The sequence below is a fragment of the Phocoena sinus genome, chromosome 1 (assembly GCF_008692025.1).
Source record: "Phocoena sinus isolate mPhoSin1 chromosome 1, mPhoSin1.pri, whole genome shotgun sequence".
NCBI lineage: Eukaryota > Metazoa > Chordata > Mammalia > Artiodactyla > Phocoenidae > Phocoena > Phocoena sinus.
Genome location: NC_045763.1, coordinates 100,564,000 through 100,578,967, shown reverse-complemented (window position 1 = coordinate 100,578,967; position 14,968 = coordinate 100,564,000). Strand labels below are relative to the sequence as shown.

Sequence of the window (14,968 nt, the reverse complement as noted above, 5' to 3'; positions counted from 1 at the left end):
GCTTCCAGAGCTCTGAGGGGCCCAGGGCTGCCTTGATGGCGCTTGCAAGTCTTCGCCTGTTAAGAGCAGCTTTTCAGGGACTTCCCTGGTGGCGCGGTGGTTAAGAATCCGCCTGCCAATGCAGGGGACACGGGTTCAAGTCCTGGTCCAGGAAGGTGCCACAGAGCAACTAAGCCCGTGCACCACAACTACTGAGCCTGTGCACTAGAGCCCATGAGCCACCACTACTGATCCCATGTGCCACAACTACTGAAGCCTGCATGCCTAGAGCCCGTGCTCCACAACAAGAGAAGCCACAGCAATGAGAAGCCTGTGCACCGCGACAAAGAGTAGCCCCCGCTCACCGCAACTAGAGAAAGCCCGTGTGCAACAACAAAGACCCAATGCAGTCAAAAATAAATAAATAAATACATAAATTAAAAAAAAAAAAAAAAAAAGAACAGCTTTTCAGCGTCCTCTTCCCAATCGTCCTCCAAAAACACATCAGAGAATGTGCTCCATCAGGTGCCTTCTTGGCTGAGCCTAGGCTCTGGTTCATACAGACCAAGCTAGGTCTGGGAATCCATATGCATAAAGAGAAGTTAAAGAGAAACTTGACCTTTACCAGAGTGAAAGGGAAGACCAATGCCCTAAACTTCCTGAGAGCTAAAGGGCGGGAATTCCTTATGGCAGGGACTCCCTGTCCCAACCCAGCAGCCCGTCCCTCCTGGGCAGTGTACCCTCCTTTCTTACCATGTCCATGTCCATGTCCAAATTCCTCTTCTAGCCTTGCCTTGAAATTAGCTAAGCTTCAAATGGTGATCCATTAAAATGTCATTAACCAAAAGCACCAATTAGTGCTTAGTAAACATTTGTTTTATAATATATGAATACAGCCCCCAAAAGGGACTCCAGCGGAGGGGTTACAGGCCCTGGCGAAGGCTGCATGTTGGAATGTTGGGCTTTTCGTGTCTTTCAAGCAGCATATAGGCAGTCACTTGTCTTGTGAATGGGGTCAGTGCTGGCACTCAGACCTCTGTGATGGTGGAAGAGAAAAAGCAAGCATCCATTAGGGAATGGAGAGAGATTTCAGAGTTTGAAAATATATTCATCTTCCTCCTCTCTCCCCTCTCTGCACTCCCAGGCAACCACTGCTTTTGGTTCAAGGCCTTATTATTTCTTACCTGGATTATTGCTAAAACTGGTAACTAGTTTCCCTGTCTGCATAGTCACACTGTCATCTGGTCTTACAGCTGTCTAAAGTGGCAACCTGCCTCTTCCCTTGCCCCTGGGCCCTTGTAAGGTCCTCCATTGTCTTGAAATAGAACTCAAACCACAGCTTCTTTCTGAGCTCACTTTTGACTGACCTTCAGCCTCATCTCTCACCATCTCTCCTTATCCCTTATATTCCAGCCACAGCTAGCTATTTACTTGAACTTGTCTCAAGCCTTCCTCCTCTGCAAATGCTTTTCCTCAGACTTTATGCCTCCTTTCCTTCCAACACACACACACGCACGCGCATGCGCCCCTTTCACGTGGTTGATTCCCACTCAACTTTAAAGACTTGGTCTTCAGAATGCCTTCCCTATGCTGGATTTAGTTTCTTTTCTAGATAGTTCCTCCTGTAGCACAGAGGACCACCTCTATCATGGCGCTTATTACCCAGTCCATCCTCTGGCCCCTCTCACCTTCCTTAAGCATTAATTGTAAAGTATTTGGACTCTGAGTAGCTCAGTCCCTGAGGAGATGACCAGAATACAATTCATGTGTGGTGAAAGGATATGAGCTTTAGAAGTAAGCAGCCCCGGGTTCAAACTTCTGCTTTTTTGCTGTGTAATCTTTAGCAATTTACTTAACCTCTCTTAGATTCCTTGTCTGTAAAATCAGAATAGTAATACCTACCTTATGGAATTGTTGTGAGGATTAAATGAGACAATTCACATAAAAAATGTCCACTCCTCGATTCTCACTTACCATGTGCTTTTTCCTGGTCCTGACCTCCCAGGTAGTGAGACAGCTATTGAAGGCTCTCAGGCTTTTTATTCCTCTCTGAGCATCTTCATCTATAAACTGCTGTTAATAACATTTACCTCACAGGGTTTTATGGAGATGAGATGATTCAAGGTATGCGAAACCAGTTTATTGAATGAAAATGATGTGGTAGGGCTCAAGCAGGAAACACTTTTATTCTTTATCATACCTTCACCTTTAACATCAACATATGCATTCATTTTTGTGGTTCTGGATGAGATCTCGGGCAGTTTCTAAACAGTTTCCTGTTTGCCTTCAAGTAGTAAATAGTCCTGATCACTTTCATGAGTGGGAAAATGGAAGACAATAATTGGTTAATATTTAAATTAATACATTCATATTACTGTAAGGCAGAAATACTTGTAACTACTACAGTCTTCATTTCTATAACTGGTCATGTAGTGAAAGTGTTGTTTTTTTTTTTAATATTTAGTTTATTTATTTATGGCTGCGTTGGGTCTTCATTGCTGTGCACGGGCTTTCTCTAGTTGTGGCGATCGGGGGCTACTCTTCATTGCAGTGCGCAGGTTTCTCATTGCGGTGGCTTCTCTTGTTGCAGAGCACGGGCTTTAGGTGCGCGAGCTTCAGTAGTTGTGGCATGTGGGCTCAGTAGCTGTGGCTCGTGAGCTCTAGAGCGCAGGCTCAGTAGTTGTGGCACACAGGCTTAATTGCTCCACATCGTGTGGGATCTTCCCGGATCAGGGCTCGAACCTGTGTCCTCTGCATTAGCAGGTGTATTCTTAACCACTGCGCCACCAGGGGAGCCCCAAAGTTGGTATTTTTAACTTCTTTCTCTGCTATTCATTCCATATTCCCTTTGCTTTCAGCAAATACCTCACCTAGTACAGTCACTGAAAAGTATATATATTAAAAATATTTTACTTATATATAACTAACCTAGGCAGACAAATTATTTTCTAAACCAGCAGAGCCCAAAGTTGTGGGTCTGGGAAGCAAAAATTCCCCTAGTGGATCACTAGGAGTTACAATTGAGGAGCCATTTCCATTTCAACCCCTTGATTTTCAGATTCATGAATCCTGGCTATGGGAGGACTACACTACTACACATATTGGTCACTGATTCAGGACATATACAGCATCCTAGGGACATTAACCAAGCCCTGCCCAGTGCCAGTGCTCAGCTAGCATTGTAACTGAATTTCAAAAAAAATCATTCTACCATTTTTTCATGCCATTTAATTCAAGGTGATCAGGCATATTATAAGACCGGTGAATTCTATGTGCGTGAGCACATTACTTCATTTGCTGTTAAATGAGTTCCTTGGTCAGAAGGTATGTTTGGTGGAATACTGTGAGAATGAATAAGATATTCTAGAAGTCCATAGGTAGTAGTTTTGGCAGAAGCATGTGAGCAGGGAAGGAAAATTCATGTCCAGAGTAAGTATTTACTAGTGAGGAGAAGTTTGCCCATTCCGTGATGGCCTGTGGCTGGCTGTTCACCCTGGGAAGTGGTGCCACACTTACGGTTCAGTGTTGGTCTCTGATAATGGTGGGCTGGGCACTCAGCAGTGGCTGTAACCATATCAGATTTGATGAATGGAAGCTCATGTTGCTGAGCCATGCATAACTTCTATTCTTGCCACCACGTACACTTTGTTTTTTGAGACAAACTTGGCGATCAATATTTATTTAATACAACAGGATAAAAATAACTGTGACAGGGAATGCCCTGGTGGTCCAGTGGTTAGGACTTGGCGCTTTCACTGCTGTGGCCCTGGTTCAATCCCTGGTTGGGAAACAGATCCAGCAAGTCATGCAGCTCAGTCAGAAAAAAACATAAAACAAAAAAAATTAAGACATTGAAAAGTTTCTAATTTTAAAATCTTAGACTGTGTACACTTTGATCACCAGCAATTGGGCCAAGACAGGGAGGACTGGAGGAAATGGTTGGTTAAAGAATGTGGCATCTTGGTGTCCTGACTATTAAGATCCTCTTCTTATGAGGTTGCCCTTTGGTGAACATTCACGTGGGACATGAGTACCTTCACACTTTGTGTCAGTTTAGAGTGGTTCATCCACATACCTCTTCCGCACTTTCTTATCACCAATTTTCCAAACACATTCTCTCCAATATCCTGAACATCAAGTCAAATTTTAGCCACAGCACACCACACACGCCCCCCCCACACACACACACATTTTTTTTTAAATTTAATTTAATTTTTTTTCACACGCTTTTTTTTAGTGTATGGTCTATACCTCTGGCCACTTCTCCTTCCAGGCAAATGAGCAACCATGTGTACTGCTCAAATGTTTACGCACTGGAAGATTTTCCTTTACCATTGTTCTTTAGGGCACAGGTCCCCAACCCCTGGGGCCACACAACAGGAGGTGAGCGGTGGGCAAGCAAAGCTTCATCTGTCGCTCCCCATCACTCCCCATCGCTCGCATTATGGCCTGAGCCATCCCCCATCCCCCACCGTCGGTGGAAAAATTGTTTTCCACGAAACGGTCCCTGGTGCCAGAAAGGTTGGGGACCGCTACTTTAGGGTCCTCTCTGAGTGGGGCAGCAGTGCTGCAACTTTCCACCTTCTGGCAGAAATAATTCAAATCCTGCAGAACCAACTCATACCATGCAGAACCAGCAGTCAAGCAGGTCAGACTTTTTTCTTTCCTCAGTCAGCTGGTCATAGAGAACTTCTCATGAGGCCAGAGGTGTGAGAAAGAGGAGGCAGTTTTGCAGGAAGAGGGGCCATGGGAACCTGAGGCACTTGTTCTTGCAACTTACTTTTGCCTTTAGGTCTTGCTCAAGTCCAATCACGTATGAAGCCCACTTCCACCCGATAACAGAATACTGCTGTGAATGCCCATCTTTATGCCTTTATAGCCAAATAACACCCTGTTTATGATGGGCAGCTCAGGTCACCCGGTAACTTGGTGATTCACAGTCAAACATCCAGTATGTAGTAGAGCCCAATAAAATTGGAAGCTATCTGTCAAAAGGAAAATAGTTATCTGAGGAGAATGGCATAGTTTGATCCAAAATCCTAAGGGTTTGCTCTGCGATTCGTCTTCAGAGGCTGCCAAAAACTCCATACAGTACAGACACTGTGAGAGTTCACACGGCCTGTGGGGCAGATAAGTTTGCACGACAGCCCATACCTACTGTAGAGCCTTCTCTTGTTCTGGGTCCTACTCAAAACTTGCAGACATTTGACTTTTCTGATAAATGAGAGCAGCATGTCCACACGAAGTTTAGGATATTTTCAAATTTCAAGAGGCTTGCTAAGCATTTAAGCTCTTTTTTTCTGGTAGGAGAAGCCAGAGACAGCAACTTGTCTTTCACTGTAGAAGGGGTATCTTGACATAGCCTCAGATCACTGGGTCCCTAGAACATTACCAGGGTGGCAAGCTCCTAAATTTCTGTGGATTTATTTCTCACCATCTGGCATGCGTGTCTCTTGCCACAGTGTCTAGAGTACTAGCAACCTTCTACTCACCAGATCCATCTAGCATGATAGCATCCGTGTAGTCGATAAAGCCTTGAGGAGGGAGAGTAAAAGTGTATTGCTGGCCCTGCCAGTTGAAAGTAAACTGCTTTGGGTGATCTTTATTAACAGGCGTTGGGGAGGAAGGAATTTTCCTCTACCTTTCTGGCTTCTTCTGGCTCATCTAAGAATTAAATTGACATGACACAGATTAACAGGAGAAAATCACACAAAAGTTTAATAACATGTATACGTGGGAGAGACTCAGGAAAGCTGAGTAACTCACCAAAATGGCTGAAATCCTCACCTTAAATACCATCTTCAGCTAAAGACAAAAGAGGGTCTTGGGGATAATGGTTTGGAACTTCAAAGGGGAGGAAGGAGATGGAAAAGCAAATGTTTGGTAAACAAAAGTTTGCTGCACTATGCAGAGAATATGGGACACAGAGTGGACTCTGATCTCTAAGAGTTTCCTCCACCACACCCAGCCCATGTTCTTTGCAGACATCTCAGTGATAGCTCTATTCCTATGACAGGCCCTCTATCTAAATTGTTCAGGTAGTTAGGGGTAAGGTCAAAGATTCTTCCTGAGTTTTTTGGGCGTAGATTGTTTTTAGCTGGAAATAATCCACCTGCCAAAGAGATATTTTAGGGTGCAAATTTTGTTCCCCTAGGCAGGTATAAAGAAAAAACATTTGCCAGATCAATAGCTGCCTACCAGGTGCCAAGGGATGTCTTCTCCGGTAAAGAAAACATGTCTGGAACAGAAGCTGAAAATGGAGTCTGCCTGGTTATGATAACTCACTGTCATTGTCCAAGATCTGTCTGTTTTCTGCAAAGAACAAATAGGCAAGTTGAAAGAGGTAAGAATCACCACTACTACGTCCTTCAAGTTCTGAAGGTGACACTAATCTTTGCAATCCCTCCAGGGGTGAAATTGCCTTGAGCTTACCATTTTGGTAGGCCATTCTAGAGGTTTCCACTTGACATTGCCCAACATCATAGCCCTCATTGCGTGTGCTGGTTGAACCAGCATGGGGTAAGTGGGAGTGGCTCTTCTCATTCCTAACTCTAATGACTCACTAGCCAAATGTTATTTCCTGTTCCTAAAACTTTGGGCATGGCTGGTTTAAGGGTGTTAGTCCCCAAGGGAAGAATGTCTCCACCAGGGGACACAACAATGATTCTACTAAAATGAAAGTAGAGACTGCCACCTGACTACTTTGAGTTTGGGTTTCAAAAATCTCAACCCTGCAGCTATAGGAAATAGGGTTTCTTTTCAGGTAATCATAGAACTATCCTACTCCTTTACTCCTTACTTCAGCTGGAATTTGAAGACCTGAGCTCATAATTTTCTTTCAAAGTTCTTGGGTGCACTTAGAAGAAACCAACTAACCCCGCTACACTCTTTATTTCCATTAAATTGTTCGGTGGCAGCAAATACTTGGTTACCCAAAGCCTTGCCTCCTATAGGTATTTGATTACAGTTGTCTACAGGTGATAATTAATGTATCTGTCTTGCCACTGCCGGCCACGGTCTACCAGTATCTCTTTTACCATTAGCAACAGGGTCATTAATGCCTTTAAACAGATCAATTTCAAGAGTCCTATCCTTAAAGTTCTGTTCCTCTGGAACAATTTCCAGTACCTATAATGGTATCTGATACTGATTTGATATTGATACTAATTATATTAGAAAGGGTTCAGTCAGGGAAGGAGAGACACTAAGAATATTATGAAACAAGGGATTTATTTTAGGAACAAGGCTTACACATTTTTGGAATAACTGGGGAAATCAGAGTATGAATGGAGAAGTTGGAGGATCAAAGAATAGTCACTCATCAACCCTTCTGAAGTCAGGCATGCCCAGTTGTTAGAGCAGGATCCTAGAGAGTTGGTGGAGAAGTTTACACGGAAGCCTGTTGCCTCTGCATCTGGTGGTTGGCCTGGGTTGCTCTTGGTCAGAAGGCCTGGGGGTTGCTAAGAAAGCTTGTTGTAGAACGAGGGAGAATGGGTACAGCCTGGAACCTGGTGGCACTTCTAACCAGGAAAACCTTCAGAAAGTAATTACTACCACTGCACTTATCTCTTCTAAATCATTCACAAATTAATCTTCTGGCCAACTATGATCAGAAACCATCAGGGAGGAGGATTCTGGAAAATGTATTTCCAGCTTACCCAAGTCAACACAGTATAAAACCACCACCTGCCATTTATTAGCTGCTTGATCCTGAGCAAATTATTTAATGTCTATGAGTCTAAATCTCTTTCAATCTCAGGTTTGGACGTTGTCATCTAGGACATTTTCCTGGGTTTTTGGAAGATGCCCTGCTGCTGGGGATCCCCCACGTACCGGTACCTCCTCTCTCTGGCCACTTGTGATTCCCTCTCAGCCTCATGGCTTCTGGTAGTCTTTCCCTATGTGGGGCACCTCTCCATTCCAGGCAGCCCTCTTGGGCAGTCCACATCTGGCCCTTGGAAAACATACAAACATCCATGCTCTGCTAAGCTCTGGAGGTACGGCTCACACCCAAAACAGTTTTTTAGACTCACTATCCAGGCCCACAAGCCAGCCACAATCACTGCTAGATTATTTTCAGTCCTGAGTCCCTCTGTCCCTCATACTCCAATAGCTCTTGGAGTTCTTTTCTGCAATTCCCCTCTTAAGTGGGTGAAAGACAGAATCGACACCTAAACCTTCCCCTTGGCTGGGAGAGAAAGGAAGTGACAACTCACTCCAGACAGACCTTCAATACTACCTGCCTTTCAGCCTCAGCTCTTAGCCCTCTGTTATACAGTCTGGAGGGAAGTAAAGCCCTATGGACCATCCATTTTACAAATCTGAGATATAGTCTAGCATCTTTTTAATTTATTTATTTTTGGCTGCATTGGGTTTTTGTTGCTGTGTGCGGGCTTTCTCTAGTTGTGGCGAGCAGGGGCTACTCTTTGCTGCGGTGCATGAGCTTCTCATTGCGGTGGCTTCTCTTGTTGCGGAGCACAGGCTCAGTAGTTGTGGTTCACGGGCTCTAGAGCGCAGGCTCAGTAGTTGTGGCGCACGGGCTTAGCTGCTCCGCGGCATGTGGGATCTTCCCAGACCAGGGCTCCAACCCGTGTCCCCTGCATTGGCAGGCGGATTCTTAACCACTGCACCACCAGCAAAGTCCCTAGTCTAGCATCTTGATTTAGAATGTGGTAGCTGATAATAGCTGATCCCTATTATTCTTTTCCTCACCTTTGAGGCCTCTGCCCACATCTTGAGATGGGAAGAGTCCCATTTAATATACTGTTACCTATATAAAGAGCCTAATGTGCTTGACACAAGGTAGACATTCACTAGTAGAAACGATTGTGTACTGCCAATCACCCAGCATGGAAGTCAACCCAGCCTTTGAAAATGGTTGGAATCCTATCCCTCTAAGCCAGACTAAAGGGGAGTGTGTACCCTTATGTAAGGCTTGAAAGGCAGTTGCCTGCTCTTCCTTATGCCCAGTCTATATGTCTATTCCAAATACAATGTTTATAGCCATCTGAGTCCAGTAGCTTCTGGACCCAGACCCACCCTCAGTGACACATCACAAGACCAAGGAAATCAAGAACCAGCTTAGCTGCTCCCCTACTCTGAAGTCCCATCTCAGCCACAGCAGGTGGAGTGGAAACGCACTGGGCTTTGTGCAGTCAGCGTGCCCTGGTCTGACGTACAGGTTGGCATTTGCCTTGATTAGTCAGTCTCTGTGGTGAGCTAGTTTTTATCTATTTTGAATATCAGCCTTGCTTTTGAGCATGGAGTTGCTCAAATCCACAGATGCACAGAAACACCAGCAGCATACATGCGTACACAATTACATCTTTACACATGGGTGCACTTGCAGTTACTTCCCTGAGGTTTAAAAGTAGAAGTTACATGACCTGGGCTTCCCTGGTGGCGCAGTGGTTGAGAGTCCGCCTGCCGATGCAGGGGACGTGGGCTCGTGCCTTGGTCCGGGAGGATCCCACATGCCGCGGAGCGGCTGGGCCCGTGAGCCATGGCCGCTGAGCCTGCGCGTCCGGAGCCTGTGCTCCGCAACGGGAGAGGCTACAGCAGTGAGAGGCCCGCGTACTGCAAAAAAAGAATTTACATGACCTTGGGAAATGTGAACTGAGCTGATCTGGGGTGTGACAACATATCAGGGAAGCTTCCATCTGTTCCAAGTCTTTTTCTTGGCCTCTGTCTTAGTCGTTGTTTCTTCGTTTCTTTGGTTGTTAGAGCTCACAAGTGGCACTGGAAGGGATTAAAGGGGACACAAGCACAGACTCAAAAATAAAAAACCGAAAACCTAGAAATTCAACATACAGTCATCATTTTCCAAATTGTCAGCGTGTATTGAGAAAGATTTGATAAAAACGCCAGGGCAGGGGTTGGTAAAAGTTTTCTACAAGGGGTCCAACAGTAAATATTTTAAGCCTTGTAGGCCGTATGGTTTCTCTGCAACGACTTAGCTCTGCTATCTCATAGTAGGAAAGCAGTCACAGACAATAATAAACAAATAAGCATGGCTACATTCCAATACAACTTTATTTACAAAGACAGGTGGTGGACCAAATTTGGCCCATGGGCCTTGGTTTGCAGCCCCCTGCATTAGGCTCCAAAGAATTCTGAAACCATCAAAACTGCTGCACAGGTCTCCCAAAGATTGACAGGAGCTCCATTCTGTCTCCTCCAAAAAGGATAAAAATCAAGTTTTATTCTCATTATTTTGTGTGGTGCTTTGGTGTTTTGATGTTCTTCTGAGTGATCTCAATTCCCCCCTTTTGTCCCTTCTCCCCTCTTTCTGTGTATATATCTCTAAAAGCTTCCCATTCTTCTTTATTCTGTCCTTTGGAACTCACAGGGTTGGGTGATTTTAGAGTGAGCCTCTTTCACATTCATCCTTGCTGAAATTCTGGCTTCTTTTCAGGGCTGTCATCTATACTAGAGTAAGAGGCAATGTGCAATAGCGTAAAGAGCACTTGTCTGGATCACTGGGCAGCACATGCCACCAGCTTGCTGTGTGACTTTGAGCAAATTACCTAACCTCTCTGAGCCTTCCTTTTCTCATCTGTCAAATGAGGGAATTGGCTAAGGTCTCTTAAATCCCTTCTAGCTCTAAGCTTGTGATTTTAGGAAGCTGCGGCTTCAACTCTAGCCAACTGTCTGGAGCCATTAATTAGGATGTCACTCACAGACCTTAATGAAACTGCCAGGAGGCCACAGAAAGTAGCCACATGATCTTCTGTAGTTGGCAACCTTCCGAAGCTGGGTGGGTAGGGTTACCAGCTAACCTCAGGAAATCTGAGAGCCCATCCCACTAAGGGGAGAAAAGGAACACAAATGATCCAGGACCCCTATGCTCCAGGAAAATTAATTTGCATTCTTATACTGCCATTGAAGCAGCTACAAAATGTGTACAAATGTTGACTTAGTTGGAAGCAGGACCTGAGGGAGCTTCTGTTGGGAGGTGAGAAGCTTTCCCTTCTCTATCAGATCCTCTTGTGTGGGGCTCTCCTGGCCATATAAAGAATACCCCTCAAAGCCCACCAAATAAATATATGATTAGGTCAGGAGGAAATGGAGGCTTTGAGGGGTTAAAAAAATGAATTAGCAAATTCCAGCATGTGCCAAAGGAAGGAGGTCTTCTCTGAAGCAGGGATGAGGGAAGTCAGGGATCAAGGAGCCTGGCTGGGGCAGGGGCGGGCGGTGGTTGGCAGCTTGGGGGGAGTTTGTACAGCACCATCCCCCAGCTCACAGCCCACTGGCTATGGATGCAGCAGATGTGCAGGTGGCTGGAGCCCTCTCCCTCCCTCCTGGACACAGTCTTGAGGGATGGGGAGGGAGTAGAGAAGCCTGCATCCTGGCTTCAAGGAGAGCAGGCTCTTATTGTCCGACTCCGCTAAAGCTGTCTCATTTGTAGCCTAAATAATTCACTCACCAGTCTCTCAAGGAACATTAGAAGAAAAACAAAACCCGACCCACCCCTCACGCTCAGGTTCCCACTGCACCAAAGGCAGGCCGGGAGGCAGACCCAAGCTGCAGAGATGGCCTGCCTTCAAAGGTTTATTGGGGTTGGCAACCTTCCAAAAAGTGCCTGGGGCCTGGTTTTGTACAGCCCTTGAGCTAAGAATGGTTTTTACATTTTAAAAGGTTTTTTAAAACAACATGAAACAAAATAAACAACAGCAAAAACAAAGAATATGCCAGAGACTGTATGTGGCCTGCAAATATTTACTATCCTTTCCAGAAAGAGTGCCAATACCTTAATCCACTCCCCAACCTTGAAGGAGGTGATGACAACCTTTGACCTACTCCTTGACTACCCCACCCTGTGACCCCACTATATGCAGAGATTCGAAGTTGTCAGAGTTCTGACATCTACAGCCTAGTGGGAGGCCAGCATCATTGTTCACCCCATTACCAAAAACAACAAAAAGGCAAACAAGAAGATAAATGTATATGTATAACTGATTCACCTTGTTATAAAGCAGAAACTAACACACCATTGTAAAGCAATTATACTCCAATAAAGATGTTTAAAAAAAAAAAAAGAACATCTCAAAAAAAAAAAAAGATCAACCCTGGAGTGGGGTCAACGGTCTTGATTCTACTGCATGGGGAGGGAGGGAGAGAAGCAGGGAGGGACTGAGACTCTCAGCCTCAACCCGTCATCTGATCTATCTTCTCTGAGGGTCAGAATTCAGCATTCTCCCAGTTGGTCTCTACTGACGCCCCTCCCCTCAAGGCCCCATCACACCCTGCAGTCCTGGCGATCCCAGCTGATCCTACCTGATCCCAGCTGATGCCAGCAGTCACTGAGGCTGTAATTCTCTTATTGATGAGACATCCAAGTAATTCGCGTCTCTGAGTCCCTGAGGCCTGTGTGTCATCCGCAGACCACCTAGGGTGCAGCCTGACTGGCTGACCTTCAGTCCTGGACAGAGGCTCCATCCAGCGCAGGGGCTTCCCTGCTGCCTAGCAGGGCCTTTGAAGGAAGAGGACTCTGACTAGCCCTGGACGCCACCCAGACCCTCTGTTGGAGCCAGAGCCACTGAGAGGCACAGCCTAAGGACTCTGGAAAAGACGGGTTAGAGTGGACAAGGCTTCCAGCTCAGAGTGCCCAGCTGTAACTGGGCTGAGTGACCTCTGGGCTGTCATGGGTTCCGTTTGGAAGTTTTGGGGCTGAGGGCAGAGTGGAGACCCAGTGGCCCTGCATCCTTGTGGGTAGGTATTCTGGATTATTTCAGATAGGAGTGAACTTTGTAAAAGTTCTTGCTCAAAATCATTGAGCTGTCCAGCCCGTTCTTTGCAGGTTCCTGTTCTTGAGATAAAAACAGCATGGAAAGCCCAGGCTGGAATCCCAACATCCAGGCTAAGTGAAAGGTCAGCCGTCTTAGAGATTTGGGAGCCCAAGCTGTGACACCTTGGGCAAGTCACCTCATTTCTCTGGGATTCAGTTTCCTCATCTGTTAAAAGAAGCAAACAAACAAAAACCTGGGGTGCTTGGGTGGGGGTGATTTTACAGTCCTGTCCAGCCCATACCCAGTGTGTCCGAAGCAGGCAAGGCCTCTGCAGAAGCTTTTCTGTAAAGTTGTTTGGCTTCATCTCTGCTTTCCTTCCCCAAGTCAATTCAGCCCCATCCAAATGAGATACAGCCGGTCTGGCATCAGGGGAGAGTGTTTTCCTTCAGTAAGTCAGCAGCTTGCCGGGGATTCGGACCGTTGTGAGGTCCCACCGAAGCAGTAGGTGGTGAATATGACCTATGTCTTTGTGCCCTGTGGCCAGAGGGTGGCTGAAGGGCTGTGGGAGTCTCCTCAACTGAAGTGGGGTGAATGGTCCCCAACATGCTCACTGCATATGGGCCAGAAACCAGTCTGATACCACACACTTTAATCTAAGTTACCTTGATTGCCTTTTGTCAGCTCTTCAACTTGACTGAACTTTCCTTAAGGGTAGGGATTCTATCTTGACCTTCTTCTGTGTCCCCCAGGGAGAACCCAGCACCACAGGTATGTGGCTGGAGATTGGCCTGGAGATATGAGGACGTATCTGCTGAGAAGCTTAACTGCAATACCTCTGGAAAGAGTGCTGCTGCACTTTGCACAGGGTGTGGGTCCAGGGAAGTGAATCTCCATATTTGCCAGCTGATAACTGGACACCATTCTCCAGTGGGTGGCTCAATCAAGCTGTCAGGTCATGACCCCCAAGAGCTATCGTGTGACCTAGAGAGCAAGTGATGCGGGAAGGTTAGAGAAGGGAATGCCTGTCCCGTGCCAGTGTGCCCGAGATTCCCCAGGATATGCAGGTCACTTTCCCCTAAAGCAGTCCAGACTGGGAAAGTGTGGCTGGGTGGCCCATGCAAACATAAATCAGCCTTGCGTCACCGCTGGTTGCTTCAGAGTAGCTACCAAATTGCAAGCACAGTGATCTACAGCCTACAAATCCAGACCCATACAATAGTGACAAATGTCAGAAGCTCTGGGGTGGGTCTCTTCTAGTCTTAAATATACTCAGAATGGCTCTGTCCCTTGCCTGCCTGCAGATAGGAAGCTCTACTTTAGATCCAGCCACACTTTTTCTTGCTGTAGCTCCTGTTCTGTGCCCTATGAAAATGTTCTCTTTAGAAGTCCGGAGCCCGCCTTTCCTTCTGTATTGTTTTCTTTGCTTGCTTGTTTGCTGGGTGTGATGGTGGGGAGGGAAGGCAGGAGGCAGAGTTCTGACTTGCCCCACAGTGTCACCCATCTGTACAAACGGCCATGACAGAGCAATACAACGGATTAACCGTGACACACATGGAACTGCTAACGAGTTCGATAAAATTTTGATCATCCCTTGTTCTGTGGGGCAGGCAGCAAACCATGGAAATAATAATCCTCTCGGCTGGTGTCAGCACAGCAGTTCAACCAGAGAAAGGCAGGTGTGAGCTACAGGGAGTGAATCGTGGGAATGTGGGGGTGGGCCTGCAGCAGGGGTGGGAGGGCAGAATGGCAATTGCAGAGATTCCCCTCTCAATTATCTAGATAATTCCCTCAATTCTCTACTTTGTTCTACGGACCTGACATGTTCTGGAAGGCAAACTCATTCTTGGCAGAGAAGGAAACTAAGGCCTCAGGAACATCAGGAATATGCCCAGAAGGACACCTTGGACTTCAGTCCCCAGAGTCTAGACAAACCCAGGGGAGACTGTCCGGGGATGAGCCCACATGGCTTGCAGATCTCAGCCTGGGAAACCGGCATCCTAGACCCCAGGGTTCCTGTGTCCCCTTTTCTGCCCCCAGCGAAGGGGGAAGAGTAGGGCTGCGATGAAGTGTCTCTCCCTGGATACCTTGGTGGTTTTGACTTTGTGTCCGGTGCTGCAGCTCCATCCCGACAGGTCCGGGAGCACTTTACACTCCTCGCCCAGCAGGCAGGGCTCCATCTGACACCACCACTTCTGCAGGACGATGGAGGCTGTGGGAGCAGGAAGCAGTGAGGGCAGCTCTAAGTCCTCTGCAAGTACAGC

General features: G+C 46.4%; 1 protein-coding gene across 5 annotated transcripts in view; it reads right to left on the bottom strand.

Annotated features, from left to right (window-relative positions):
* Positions 1-2,698: 2,698 nt before the first annotated feature.
* TAFA3 (TAFA chemokine like family member 3) overlaps positions 2,699-14,968 on the bottom strand; it is a 29,176-nt gene continuing 16,906 nt past the window's right edge. For 2 of the 5 annotated variants that reach the window (XM_032635088.1, XM_032635079.1), the window contains exons 5-6: positions 14,792-14,916; positions 9,994-13,688 (exon numbers count right to left, since the gene is read on the bottom strand). In XM_032635088.1, coding sequence (XP_032490979.1) covers positions 13,677-13,688; positions 14,792-14,916 — 137 coding nt within the window. In that variant the 3' untranslated portion in view covers positions 9,994-13,676. Of the gene's footprint in view, positions 6,292-9,579; positions 9,718-9,993; positions 13,689-14,791; positions 14,956-14,968 lie in introns of those variants that run through there. The other 3 variants (XM_032635065.1, XM_032635056.1, XR_004350389.1) reach the window with 2 other exon arrangements.